Source organism: Danio rerio, chromosome 8, assembly GCF_049306965.1.
Source record: "Danio rerio strain Tuebingen ecotype United States chromosome 8, GRCz12tu, whole genome shotgun sequence".
NCBI classification, from domain to species: Eukaryota; Metazoa; Chordata; class Actinopteri; order Cypriniformes; family Danionidae; genus Danio; species Danio rerio.
In genome coordinates this window covers 31,496,313-31,510,882 of record NC_133183.1, presented here as the reverse complement: position 1 = coordinate 31,510,882, position 14,570 = coordinate 31,496,313, and the positions used below count along the sequence as shown (strand labels likewise).

The following is a 14,570-nucleotide window of genomic DNA, read 5'->3' as shown; positions in this document are numbered from 1 at the left end:
TAATAATAATAATAATAATAATAATAATAATAATAATAATAACAACAAACAAACAATTGAATGACACGAGGCAGAGTCGATTCTGATCATTAAAATTTTTGGGTACACATTTGAGGGCAATAGTCATACACAAATCTGGTCCAGAAAGAACCAAAAAATCCTTTAATAGGTATTGTTGTCTCTGAAGGTTACATCTCAGGTCACAGAACATCCACAAGTAGCAGACGCTTCAAATAGCCAATATCGCAAAGCTTTTTCTGCAGTGAGATTTTGGGAAGGTGCAAATGGGCTGTTTTAATTAGCTATTTCTCTCAGAAGCTTCATTACACATTGTGACTGCAGATGTCACACCCGTAACACTGGAATTGGCCTTTGCAAGCAGTCTGTATCAAAACATGCCAAAATATTGCTGATAATTAATGACATGAATTGTTCTCTCAACATGTTGAGGACACAAAACCCTTCCAGTGAATTCTATTCTACCCTCATCTTTCTGTTATTTCCCATTTCTAAAGCTTACCCCTCTCTTTCTGGCTCACAGTTTTGTATTTCTCTATCCTTTGTCCAAAAAAAAAAAAGAAGCTTTTGACCCTTTAAGATTTTCAAAGAAAGCCAAAAAGTGCAGATATGATTTGCGTATAATTTTCAACTTTCCTTTGACTATCTCAGTACTTTTTCTCTTTTTGTCACATATACTATCTGGTGCAGAAAACACACACACACACACACTTGAAAAAGAAAGTGAGCACTTAAAACTATCTTTCGGTCCCGCTGTTCCCTACATTTCTACTTTTTCCTTGCTCTTGTATCTCCTTTCTTCTTTCAGCACAAATAAAATCTCAGACATGTACTCACCCTGCTGGACGAAGGAGCCGTAGACAAACCACATGGAGTTGTAGAGGGTCGTGGAGGAGACAGAGCCCATCGGCAGTCGGGGAGGGTTCAACCAGTTGAGCAGATACACCAGAGTGCCCACCAGCAGAACTGTGCCTGCTATACATGCCCACAGAGACAGGTCGAAAGGCGCCAGGCATGCAAACATATCCACCGTCCTCTCCGCCTTCCTCAGCAACACGCCGACGGAGTAGTCCATGTAGCGGGTGGTGAAGTCCACCACGCTCTCCCGCTCAGGAGTGATGGTCAGGGCTGAAAGACCTACATCTGCTCTCTGACCGACACAAACACACAAAAACAGACACACAGGGAACATTTTTATTTAAAAACAGTGCAAAGAATAAGGTTTATGACTTTTCAGATTTATAATTTTGAGCTATCCAAGCTTTCAACGACAAAAAGCAAATTACAGTAGAATCACTCTTTAATAATCAATGATCAATTATATATCAATAATAAAACAATCAATAATATATAATATAAACTACTTCCAAATATACTTTTCTTTATTTATTAACAAGCTTGTTTTTCATTTTTAGAGCATTGCTTCAGTGGAATTTGATAGCACAATCTGTTCGAGAATGTGTATCTTTTAAATAATTTAAGTATATTTTTTAGAAACAGCCTCCTAATAATTTACATTGTGAACACTAAGCTTCTTGATATTGTTGTTGTGTTTGAGTATTGTTCATAAATTAAATTTGTATTTTTTTTTTTGTTGGTATTTTTTGGTATTTTTTTGGTATGATATCTGGATAAGGGACCACTATTGAAGTAATTGGGTTAATTTGGGTAGTGTACATTTACAGTAAGTTCTTGGGGAACGTTGATTAATGTACACTGTCCCTTATTGTAAAAATAAATAAATAAACAAAATGTATTCCAAAATAATTTTTTTTGAGAACAGATTTCTGATTTTTGAGCATCAGTTAAGCCAACTTTGGCACCTGTCAGCTTCAATTGTGGGGAAAACTGGCTAATTTTGAGCTTTTATCAGCTAATTTAATCTTTAAGGTTTAAAATAATTGGGGCGATTTCAAAATAGGTGACGTAGCGCAAATCTGCTAGTGGAGTGATGATGTGTCGGTTTCCCATTATTGTTTATAGTGGAGTTTTCTTATCCTATAAGAAGACCCTGCTTCTTAATTGCGTCGCGCCATAAGCGCATTGCTATTAACATGACGGAAAGTAAGTTCACTTTCGCTTTTGCTCTCGTGGATAGGGAAACCTTACCGCACAGACAGCAATTAGCCTATAAATAATTAATTTCGATTGTTAAGTGCAAAGATTTGTTTCAAAACTATTTCTAAATTCAGTTCTAGTTTCCAGCAAACGAATAAATGATTAATAATAACAAAGTTTGGTAAAAATACTGAGTTATTTCCAAATACACCTCCTATGCCGCATATGGTCTAAAACCTGACAGGTGGACAATTCGAAGCTTTTTTTTAATAAAACAAATATAAATATGGATATATTAAATAATGCTGCTAATAATAATAACATTATACAAAAGCATATTGAATGAACTGAAAAAGCCTCCCGAGATGAAGAAAGTAAGGCAGTGGTTTTTAAATTCATGCAGGCTAGAAATTAATATGTTTTGTAATATTTTAATCATTTATATTTATATCCTATATATATCCTTAATATATTATATCTTTTTCATATGTAAAGATATTTGCGCATTGCATCTTGTGTGTAGTGTGTAAGCCAGGCGCACTAGACAATAGACCAAATTTGTTCTGGTCTAAAGATCAGACTATTTACAGTCTCTCAAAATAGCAACGCGCCAAAACACGCCTGCTTTTTTAGACCAGAATGCCTATGGGCGCACATTTGAGCGCAAATGCATTTACTATTTAAACAGCGTGGCGCAATGCCTCAAAATTACCCTTGCGCCAAGCTTAAAGTAGTAAAAGACTATTGCACTGCACCTTGCGCCACATTGCGCCGGGTGTATGATAGGGCCCTAAGTGTTTGTTTCCATGATACACGTAGTTTGCTGCCTGTGTTTCCCCGCAATGTTGTCAGGGCTGATACCGCCTAGCTGTTTGTGTGTAGCAAGCATTTTTGTCGGGAGAGCTGTACTAGCATTGGAGAATAGCGACTTCGGCATTTATCAGTTGAGTTTGTTACCATTTAGACACATCACCTATATCTATATCTATGCTGCTGTGTTCACCTATGTTTAAAATCCTCCAGATTACTGTCAGGATTTATGGTTGGAGTAGATATGGCAAGAGACCTGCTGCACTGCAGTTCACTGTGTCTACATTCAAACCCAGGGATTCAGGAGGAGAGAAGTCCTCATCATGTATAGTGTTTACATGCTTATCTTTATAATGATATAACAAATTGTGGTATATGAAATTATGAATAACATATATACCAGGGCATTCAATTACAGTTTATTTATTTGCATTTTAACTTTGTAAACTATAAAAACATGCATCTCCTCACTGTTTGTGTCTCATTTTGTTAGCCAACTGACAACAGTGTTTCACTCCCCTTTTTTCTCTGCTCTGGAGGCCACTTCCACTCTTTCCTCTGCTCGTAGCTCTCAATGGCCATTATAATTATTATAATTTTTTTTTTAATTTGCAGGTAGACTTGAACCGAAAGAAAGAAACCATGAATCATGGCCGGTCAAAGCCTACCTGGACTCTAAAACACTGAGACATGGAAGAGTTTGGTTTGTGCTGTTGATATGGCAGAAACAATTAAATTCTCTTCAAAAGAATGAAGACTTGGGCTCAAATCGTAGGACCAATCATTGATCATTGTGAGCTGAAATTCAGAAATGATCTGACGAATTAGACTGTAGCAGGTTGACAGAAAGGAGGGGCTTAGACAGAACAGATCAATGAACCAACCATTTCAGACACTCCAAGATAAGAGGTGATGCTGTGATGTATTATATGGGAAAATGTCAGCCAGTTCTCATGAGGAAATGTAACTATTTAATGAAGAAATGTAACCATTTAATGTCATAAAAGTGGCTAATTTGTATGAATTCATACAATTTCCTTCATATGAAATAGTAACATTTTTAAAGAAAGAGTGCCCCCAAATCCCACCCCTAAACGTACCCCTCTGAGCAACCGAAAGTGTACAAATTAATATGAATTATCAAAAAGGTAATTAATTGCCTTGGGATTGCGTTGGAAAACAGTGTTTTTTAATGAACTCATATAAACATTATGCAGGAGACCTCCAGGAAAATTAGGAACGTTTAAACACATACTTTCCACATAATAAATTATTGAATGAAAATGTCTAAAATCCGACAGAAAATATCCATTACTACTTAGCTTTTAAAGGCTTAAATAAATGCCCTCTTTAAATGTAAAATGAGATACAGTTAAATATTTTATTGGAGGAATCAGAAACTTGTGGACGTTTGAAAGATGTTTTAGAAGCCTAGTTTCAGTACAGAATGTTTTTAGATCTAAAATTTACAGTTTACTTTCATAATACACTTTTATAACATATTTGACTTCTTATGATACATGGACACTTAATATAACCTCAGTTTATTGGGTTACCTGCGTAAATACAAATGTATAACATGAAATAATTAAACATTATTGCACATATATATTATGAAAAACAAATGAAAGAGATTTTCACCTGAACACAAACATATTGAAACACAAAAATCTATTTCCATTTGCTAACCCATCTGCAAAAAGAAATCAGTTTAATGACAGATGATCGTTTCCATTATGCCAAACCAGCAGACGTGCAAATACACATCACTCCTCATTGTCCTCAATCGCAATATAAATAAATAAATAAAAATATCCACCATCTTTGCTCCGGTGAATGTCTGCTGCCTGAAATTATTTCTAAGGCTTTTAAATTCTAAACAACGTCTAATTTGTGTTGTCTTTCTTTCTGGCAGTTCTGGAAATGATTGTGACTAGGTGTTCAGCGCAGCGGTGAGATTAGATGAGACCTCTGTAGCCTGAAAGAGTTCCTGTCAGGAGGCATTACCATCGGCAGAACAAAGGCACATCATTATCATAGGGCGAGAGCCTGGAGTCTCCTTTCTGACTCCCATTAACCCTCCTGACCACCTTCAGAGATCAGAGACCCCCGTGAGACCTCCGAGTTTGAGTAGGGTTAGAGAAGCATCCGGTGCCCAGATCACTTCACAAGTGTTAATCCTCACGACAAGTGCTCCTCTGACTACCTCGACCTTAGAGATTCTGCAAGTTGCATCAAGTCAAATTTAAGACTTGTTAAGATGCTTTTTAGTCCATTATGAATTACATTTAAGGCTTACATTCAAGGCCAAAAATTAACACTCGCTAAGATTCAAATGAGACTAAAAACCTGTGATAAACTGGAAAATAGACAAGAAACTGGCCATCGACAGGTAAAAAAAAAAAAAAGTTATCAATAAACAACGTAGTAAGAATGACTGCTTCAAATGTTTTCCAAACAAAGATCGTAGTGATTGACTGTTCTCTCATCAATTTCAAGAATGAATCGAATAAGCTGATTCATATAGGCAGATAAGTTTAAAGCAGCAATTGGCTCGAAGTGTTTTAGGCACAGTACTATAACCTTTTACCTTAGACATTGATGTTTTATTTAGCATGATTAACCTTTCTATATTACCATGAGTAAGACATGAATGTGGCAACATACAGTACCAGGGGTCACTCTGACAAAACGGAAACACACTGACAATGAGCAAACTGATTCTGGTTCTCTGCATTTTAGTAAGAGATAGCGTCTCAGTGACAATGGATCTAAGACAGACTGGGTTGAATTTCATTATGCGACTAAAATGATAGACTCTTTTGTTTACTCAAACGGGTTTTGTTTTCTTTTTTTACTTAAAAGTAAAACAAGAACAATTAGAAAAACACTATAAATATGATTAGCCATTCTAATAATAATAGTTACATGTATTTGCAGAAATGTTTTAAGGCAAGCGAAAAAACTTTTTTTAGGGGGGAGGGGGAAATTTTTTATTTCGCCAGCCATTAGCAGGTGTAGCAAAAAAATTATTTTAGTGCTTGCTTATACCATAACATCAAAAGATTAAATAAAATGACATTACAAATTATTACACATAAAATTACTTGCATTTCCCAGCATGGTACTGGGTTGCGGCTGAAAGGGCATCTTTCATCCTTCTAAAACATATGCCAGAGTCGCTGGCAATTCATTCAGCTGTGGCAACCCCTGATAAATCAGGGACTAAGCCAAGGGAAAATGAATGAATGTGTAAATGCATGAATGAATGAATGAATGAATGAATGAATGAATTAATTAAAATGACTTGCAATATAAATTATTTTTGTATAATTATCAGAATTCTAAAAACTACTATAATGAATAGTCATTCTGACCATTCAACTGTACATATTTTTGCCATGTCATAATTACATTTGAAGCTTCTGTTGAGATTTTGGAAACAAGCTTTGAATGTCTGTCATCCTATTTCATGAAGTCGTTGCCCCAAAAATGACCTTTTTTGAAAAAAATGCCTATAATTGAATACAAGTTTTGTTAGCAGGAAGTTGCTAGGCAACAGAGGCACGCATATTCAAAGGAACAGAACAAAGTAGTGAACACTGAAATGAAATGTCAAATTGAGTGTTATTGTCATTTAATGTAGAAATACTTTCACTATAGAACACTTTTGTATTTTGTAATTTTAATAAAACCATCATGTATGAAACATACACACATATAGGAAAAGTCAGCGTACCATATGGGTTTTATTGTAACGAACTAATTAAATTACACAGTTCAAAAACTGTCAAAATGCCTGAATTTGTGCAATAGTTTTAAATTTAAGATCTGTTTAAAATTATTGCATACCTACAACACAGTATTTTAGCCATTTTAATACTAAAGGCACACATTTGAGTGTTTTAAACTTTTTGATACTCAGTGACAAAACCTAAAGCAAATATATGACCGTATCAGACAGACTGACTTAGAACATACTACACTTTCAGATCAGAAAGAATAGCTAAAAGAGAACATAAGTAGTTTATTGACTTGTTAGTGTGCTAGTGAGACACGTAATGTGAATGTACAAAGCTTTTTGTCGAATTATGGCCTAAATTTAAGAGGTCATCCATGGAATCAAATTTTATCTGATCTTTCAAGATCAAAACATTTCATGTTTCAGTTACCTTAAAACTCACTCCCAACATCAAATAGTATTTACTGAACTAAGCTGCAAAAAAATCATGTTTGATTTAGCTTTAATTTTAGTTTGGTTATTGTATCAACGAGATCTTTCCACAGCTAACAATACAAGATTTGTGTTTTAAACGGCTCTTTGAGGTACTGCTATGCACCTCTAGTGTCAGGCCAGTAGTAGACACCTGAAGTGAATCAAAACCTTTCATCAAAGTTGTACTAAAACTACTGAATAACACCATTTCCTGTCTAAAGACGATTTAATATAAATAAATAAATAATCATCCACCTCAAATGTTGACTACTGTATAATAGACTGACTACATTTTGAGAAAAAAGTTGCACAAGGAAATACAGTACTTTGTTGAATGCACTGTACATGTTGAATGTACATGTACCCGCTTTGAATGTTTCGATTACTCGATTAATAGGGCATTTTCAGAGGTTATCAGCTGATAGATATGGGCCAGTAGGGGCCTTTTTAAGGCTTTAAGACTGTTATCATCCATCCACACGGTTAATCAGCTGTACTAATAGAGAATACCCCAGATCCTGATCTGGTTTTACATTACTGTGACGGTTGGGTTTAGGGTTGGGGTAGGGGTAGACATTAATGAAATACAATTAATGAGAAATTTAATAAACAATATAAATGATTATTGTGGTTAATCAGCTTTACTAATAGAGAAGACTCCAGATCCAGATCTGTTTTTATGTTGCTGTGATAGTTGGGTTTAGGGCTGGGGTGGGGTAGATGTTAATAAAATACTAATATAAATAATATAAAAAATTCTCGTTAACTTCCAGCCGGAGCCATATGTGATCTAAAGGAGATTAATCACATGGATGGATGATAGCAGTTTTCGGAGCCTACCATCTATCATCTGATAACCACTGATTCCATTCAATTGGGTGATAACATTCGAATTCTATGTGAAAGGTGTAGATTGATCAAAAATGCAGTAATATATTATATATATATTAAACTTCAATATAGTAACTATTATGACACACACACACACACACACACACACACACATACATATATATACACATATATATATATATATATATATATATATATATATATATATATATATATATATATATATATATATATATATATATATATATATATATATATATACATATACACATATGTATAAACACACACACAAACACACACACACAACAGTTCTGTCTGGTTCTTGAATCTGATTGGCTGAGATTTTGCCAGTAACAGCACACAAAAGGCCTCTTCACCTTTGTGTATTACTCTGCCCACATAAAAGCAGAGGATGGTCTAGATTTTGACAAATATCACTGCTGTTAGAGAACATAATGTACTTTTAAGGCTAATTTAGTAGAGAATGTAGTTGTTTAGATTGCAACTATGCAGTTTATTTATAAGGATAGTGCCTATTTTAAAATGTTTATAATTTCTGAGAGACACATTGGTGTCCATTAGTCAAAGACGGTTGAAGTTGTCTATCCACAAGATGGCGCCAGGACCGCATAATAAGCCTTTGATTAAAAGATTAAAATTGCATGTTTTCTTGAGCGTGAATAAGAAGCTGAAAAACGAAAGTGTTGCGATTTTTAAGGTGGACCAGATAGCGTCAATAAGAAGCTGCGAATGAGAAGCTGGATTCAGCCTCGTCCCTGCTTATTGCAAACACAAAAGCAGTCTGGTAGGGATTGTTCTGCTTTTTTGGGGTTAACTATTGTAATATTGTAACAGTCGCTAAATGTTTGATATGCATTGTGTATTAATGTCCCATTTAAGAGGACTTCTTCTGTGGTTGTTTTACCTTTGAGATGTACTGTAAGCTCTGAGAAGTGTGTGATGTTCGCTCTACCACTGTATAATTATTTTATTTCAATAATGTAACATTTTATTTTGCGACGGATGTTTGAGTGTCTTTTTCTTTTCCTTTTTCCTACTTATTGTCGTTGACTGGCATGTATGTAGTCGACAGTACTTGGAAGAAACGCATAAAGGCCAATAGGAAGAGCGAAATAGTTTGTCTCCTTTTTTCTTTCCTTAAAGTCTCCGGGTAAACGCTGGGACACCTGGTACCCGTCACAATACCGACAGCAGTAGAGAAATACTGCAGACTGTAATAGACTATAGGGAGATATCTCTGTAGACGGATGGCAATTCATATCACATTTAGTCTTATAATCTTAAAATGTGAGTAAAATCAGCTGTTTTATCATCACTTTAGAAATTACGCTATAGAGAATCATTCAAATACTAGCTCTAAAGTGACATTGGTGAATTAGTAATGTTCTGTTCTGCCATGAATGAATGGCGGAAGAAAGTAGTTCCTTTAACAAAAGGGTATTTAACTGTCCATGTTTAATTTTCTTTTTTATATACTATTGTGCCGTCGAACTGTTGGATAAGCGGAATATCACAGTTGTAGCAGTGCGATATGGCTATATATATAGATATATATATTTATTTATATATTTATAAATATTTATATCTATATAGAAGAACCATTTGATGATAATTCTAATTTGCTACTTTAACACTTATTGTCAATGCTATTAACACTTGACGTTTCTTGTTATTATCAATGCTTAAAATTATTACCATTTGACATTTTGACATTTAAAGAATAGAATGTTCAAAAGAAAAGCAGTTTCTATTTTTGTAAAAAAAAGTAATTGTTTACTGTAACCTCATCAATGTAATGTACACTTCCAAAATATAAAATTAAGAATTTCTTCTAAACTATTCTTCTAAATACTGCAAATGTGGATTGTTTCTTTTCCAGTGCTCTTGTCTGTCATATCATGTCATAACAGCTTTTTTATTACACGATTAGAACATTAAAAAATCCTTTTTTTGCAGTAATACCCGATTGCAATAAAACATCAAAGGTCTGGTGTATCATGAAAGCGCCCAGATGTGAAGTTGCTGGAAAACAATGTGTCAACAGAGACTGTAACAATGGGATTAGAGCTCCTTAATATTTTCCTTGCGTTTTGCTCTATCTCTCTGGAAATGAAGATAAGCGGCAGTACACTGTGCCTCATGTTTCCGTTCCCCTGACCGAACAGCGGTGAGGAATATTCTAAGCACTGGAAAAGCAGTAGGGATGGAGGTGTGTAGCTGAAGTGAGAGAAAAAAAAATAAATAAATAAAAATAAAAAACTGTGGAATGGAAAGCAGCAGGAGGTTTGGAGTAATGGCCCCGAAAATGTGTATCTGACCTCTTGCTGCTGCGAGATTTGCCTTTTGTTTATCTGTCAGGGGACAACATTTCGGTATGAGGTTTCCCCCTCATTCATATGTAAGAAATCTGCACTCTTCTTTATCAAAGCAGTGCAGACTGTTTGGGAATACCAGGGAAATTGAAAAGCCCAAGACATTTAGAGAAAGCCAATGGAAAGCATATAAGTCTGAGGCATTCAGCAGACTGTATTATGCTTGTCAAATCAAAGGCTGTGCTGACTGCGCTAAAATAATCCTGCATCATTAAAATACTTTGAAACGGTCCGTTCAGCTTTAAATGTATTAACACTTAAAATTTGTCTTTTGCATATAAAACATGGACACCGTTTTAAAGTCATTCATTCATTTTCTTGTCGGCTTAGTCCCTTTATTAATATGGGGTCGCCACAGCGGAATGAACCGCCAACTTATCCAGCAAGTTATTACGCAGCGGATGCCCTTCCAGCCACAACCCATTTCTGGGAAACATCCACACACACACACTCATACACTACAGACAATTTAGCCTACCCAATTCACCTGTCCCGCATGTCTTTGGACTGTGGGGGAAACCGGAGCACCTGGAGGAAACCCACGTGAATGCAGGGAGAACATGCAAACTCCACACAGAAAATGAAAACTGAGCCGAGGTTCGAACCAGCAACCCAGCGACCTTCCTGCTGTGAGGCGAACGTGCTACTTACTGCGCCACTGCGTCACCCTGTTATAAAGTCATTTTGTCAAATACGATTCTGAAGGTTTGGATGTTGGAATTTTTACATTTGTTAATTCATTATGGATGTTAGGGTTACACAAGTTAGTTGATACACTCAATAAAATGCACACAATTCATGCATGTTGTCTCAACACATGTTACAACACACGATTAAGTTAACGTAACAAATTTAAGTGGATTCAACATAAAAATAATTGTCCCAACCTAAGAAATCTCAAGAATTGTGTTGTTTCCGCTTATTTTAAATAGGTAATTTGAACAAGCACCAAAAAAATAAGATAAAATAATTAATAAAAAAATAAATAAATAAATAAAATTGAGTCTATCAAGGGTGTTCACTTAGAAACGTATATCCATTAAAAAGCTGTGGGGCATTTGGGATTCATACATGCTTGAAGAATAACTAAAAAATAAAGACAGATGAAGACATAGTTTTAGAAGAAGAATAGACAAACATAGTGTATGCATACATTTGACTTTTGCTACATCTTATGATAAATAATGTGTATTGCAATACTTTAGTGCATTTGTGTTACCACAGTGGTGTTTAGAAATTGTGTGAATGACACTGCACATGTTTTACATATTAATATGTTTCTCTGCTTGTAGACAAGCAGATTCAGATGAGGACTGGCTAATTGTCTCATGACCACATTGGTTTAGTGGTGCTTTTGTCAGTGTATTATAAAGGTACAATATAGACGTCAATACTAATAAAAAGTTATATGGTTAAAAGTATATTAATATTTTATTTTTTAAATTTCTGTGACTCCGGTCGAACCACTTTTCAAAATTTTCTTAGCCAATTGTAATGCTTTGTTTTTGGGTCAATTTTGAATTCCCACGAACAGCGTAGAAATTAATGAATACAGCAGTTTACCGTGAATTCAAAACTGCTTCTATTCCATTTTAACAGTAAAATTCTGGCAACCACAGCATCCAGGTTTTTTTTCATTTACTGCTAATTTTAAAGTTGTTTTAAGTGAGAGACAGACAAATAGAGAACAAGATAGATATAATTAGACAGAGACAGACAGGCGGTAGCTAGACATTGATAGAGACAGACTGATACTGCATAAACAGACAAACACAGGGACAGAGATTTATATGGCGCTTTTCTGAACACTCAAAGCGCTTTACACATTATGGGGGGAATCTCCTAATCCACCACCAGTGATACAATGGCAGCTATATTACTCCAGACCACACACCATACACCAACTGATTGGTGGAGAGGAAACAGAGTGATGAAGCCAATTATGATATGGGTATGGTTAGCAGGCCATGTGGGCAAATTTACCCAGGATGCTGGGGTTAAACTCCTACTCTTTTTTTTAAAGGACATCATGTGATTTGTAACAACCAGAGAGAGTCATCCATAATGTCAAGACGGTGCTCACTGAGCAGTATAGAGTCCCCATCAATATACTGGGGCATTAGGACCAGCACAGACCAAAGGCTGAGCGGCCCTTTGCTGGTCTCACTAACACCACTTCTGGCAGCAACCTAGATTTCCTGTACAGTCTCCTATCCAGGTACTGACTGTTTAGCTACAGTGGGCGACCATGTGAGAGTTGCAGAGAGCCAGCTGCTGGCTATTAAAAGTGTGTAAAAAAAGCTAAAGCAGACAGACATATACATTTACAGACAGACACTGTGTAGATAGAGACACAAAGCGAGCAGACATAAATTAAAACACAGATAGATACTGCATAGAAAGACAATGTAGACAGAAACACACATACAGTACTGTAGATATAAACAGAGAGAAACTGGTGAAAAGATAAAACACAAAAGACATACAGAGAAATACAACAGGTAAACCATACAACATAAACCAAGAAACGTTGAAAGTATAGATAGAGTCATGTGGGCTATATTGAAATATTGATATAAAGTCAGATAGAGATACATACACAAATACACAAGCACAAATATAAGGACAGAAAAAAAGCCGCAGAGAGATAGACAAATATAGCTGATTATAAATAGAGAGACAGACATTTATACTGTAGAGAATAGGAAAGCAATACATTGTAATGCTCAGTTACAGACTGGTTAAAATGAGTTTTCATATTTATATTAATTAATAAAAACACATTGTAATAGTGAACACTTTCTGTATGATTCGACAATTCGTACTCAGTGTAGAAAATGCTTATTCTAACATGAAAGCAACACAATAAGGCTTAAGTTAAAGTACAACCCGGTAAACTGAACAGCTTAAAACTATAAAGATAGCTGATCTGCACAATGACGTGTTTATTATATATTACAGACACACACTGATTTGCATTGAATTGCAAGTGCTAACACCCCAAATAAGCTCAGAATATACATCAGGAATGCTGAATGCTGTTTACGCAGTTACCAGAGCACTTGTGTTTGTACAGCTGAGTCCATTCATTTCCTTGATTTTTTCACACTCTTCTTCCCTTTTCACCATCGCTAACAGTAAGCAATCTTGCACTTGGTTCTTTCGAGTTCAATTGATTTCAAGTTATTTACTTTATAGCATTGTCCTGAATACAAATTGTTAGGAAGCAGTTTTACTGTTATGTCTATAGTGGCCTAATGCGTTAACATTGAGCAGTTTTAGGTAGGAGGAGATATATCTATGTATAATGATGATATAAATGAGCCACTGTTGGAGAGCAATCACTTTTAGTGTACAAGACTTAATACTATGTAATGAGTATTTGCAGTGTCTCAGACAAGTAACTGAGTGTGTTTTTCTGTGTGTCTTGGGATTTAAATATTAGACTGTTTTATTCTAAGAGAATTAAAGCAGTTTCTAAAACATTTATACAACATGATTGGCTTTTTTTTGTGTGTGTGTCGATTTGTGTTTGTTTCCATTGTATGTTCAAGATCAAATTGCCATGTTATATGTAATTACCATTCTCTGTAGATTTACAGGTATGGAAAAATATAAAGATACCACTTAGGATTTCTGAGCTTGTAGTTATATAATAACTTAAAAATTTAATTACAATAAATAAACTAAATTAAACACATTTTTTAGCTGTGTTTGAGTAAAACATATCTGTGGCTTATTTTCTTTTTTGCAAACAACTGACATTTTCAGAATTTAAAAATGTTGTTAGAGCATAAAATAACAACTGATCAAAACAAGAACAAACAGTGTCATGTTTTCAGACATGTTTACATCACAATATCAGTGCTTAAACTTCAAAAGAGTTTAGTATTTGGTGGAACAACCCTGGTTTTCAAAAAAATTATATTTATTAGTTATTTGACACATTAGTTATTTTGACCAATTTGGAAGAAATGTTATGTTTTCAGACTATAGAATAAAACAATAATTTTCATTTCACATATCTAATGAACCAAGTACATCAATAGAAATGGAGCATGGTCAAAATAATTGTCCCCAATATTTTCCATAGCTATTCAGTGGACAAACATATAGATAGATTTACAAACAGATTCTTGTATTTCAAAGAAGTTGACAAAGAAATATATAAGCTAAGTTTCCATCCATTTTTTTTCTCACTTAAGTTTCCCAACATCCTGTGG

At 34.9% G+C, this 14,570-nt stretch overlaps 1 protein-coding gene across 14 annotated transcripts in view; it reads right to left on the bottom strand.

Annotated features, from left to right (window-relative positions):
* grid2 (glutamate receptor, ionotropic, delta 2) overlaps nt 1-14,570 on the bottom strand; it is a 704,448-nt gene that overhangs the window by 160,816 nt on the left and 529,062 nt on the right. For all 14 annotated transcript variants that reach the window (XR_002459338.2, XM_073909344.1, XM_073909341.1 and 11 more), the window contains 1 exon segment: nt 856-1,168. Coding sequence is in view for 13 of the 14 variants with exons in the window: in XM_073909344.1 (XP_073765445.1) it covers nt 856-1,168 (313 nt within the window). In the remaining variant the exon portion in view is untranslated.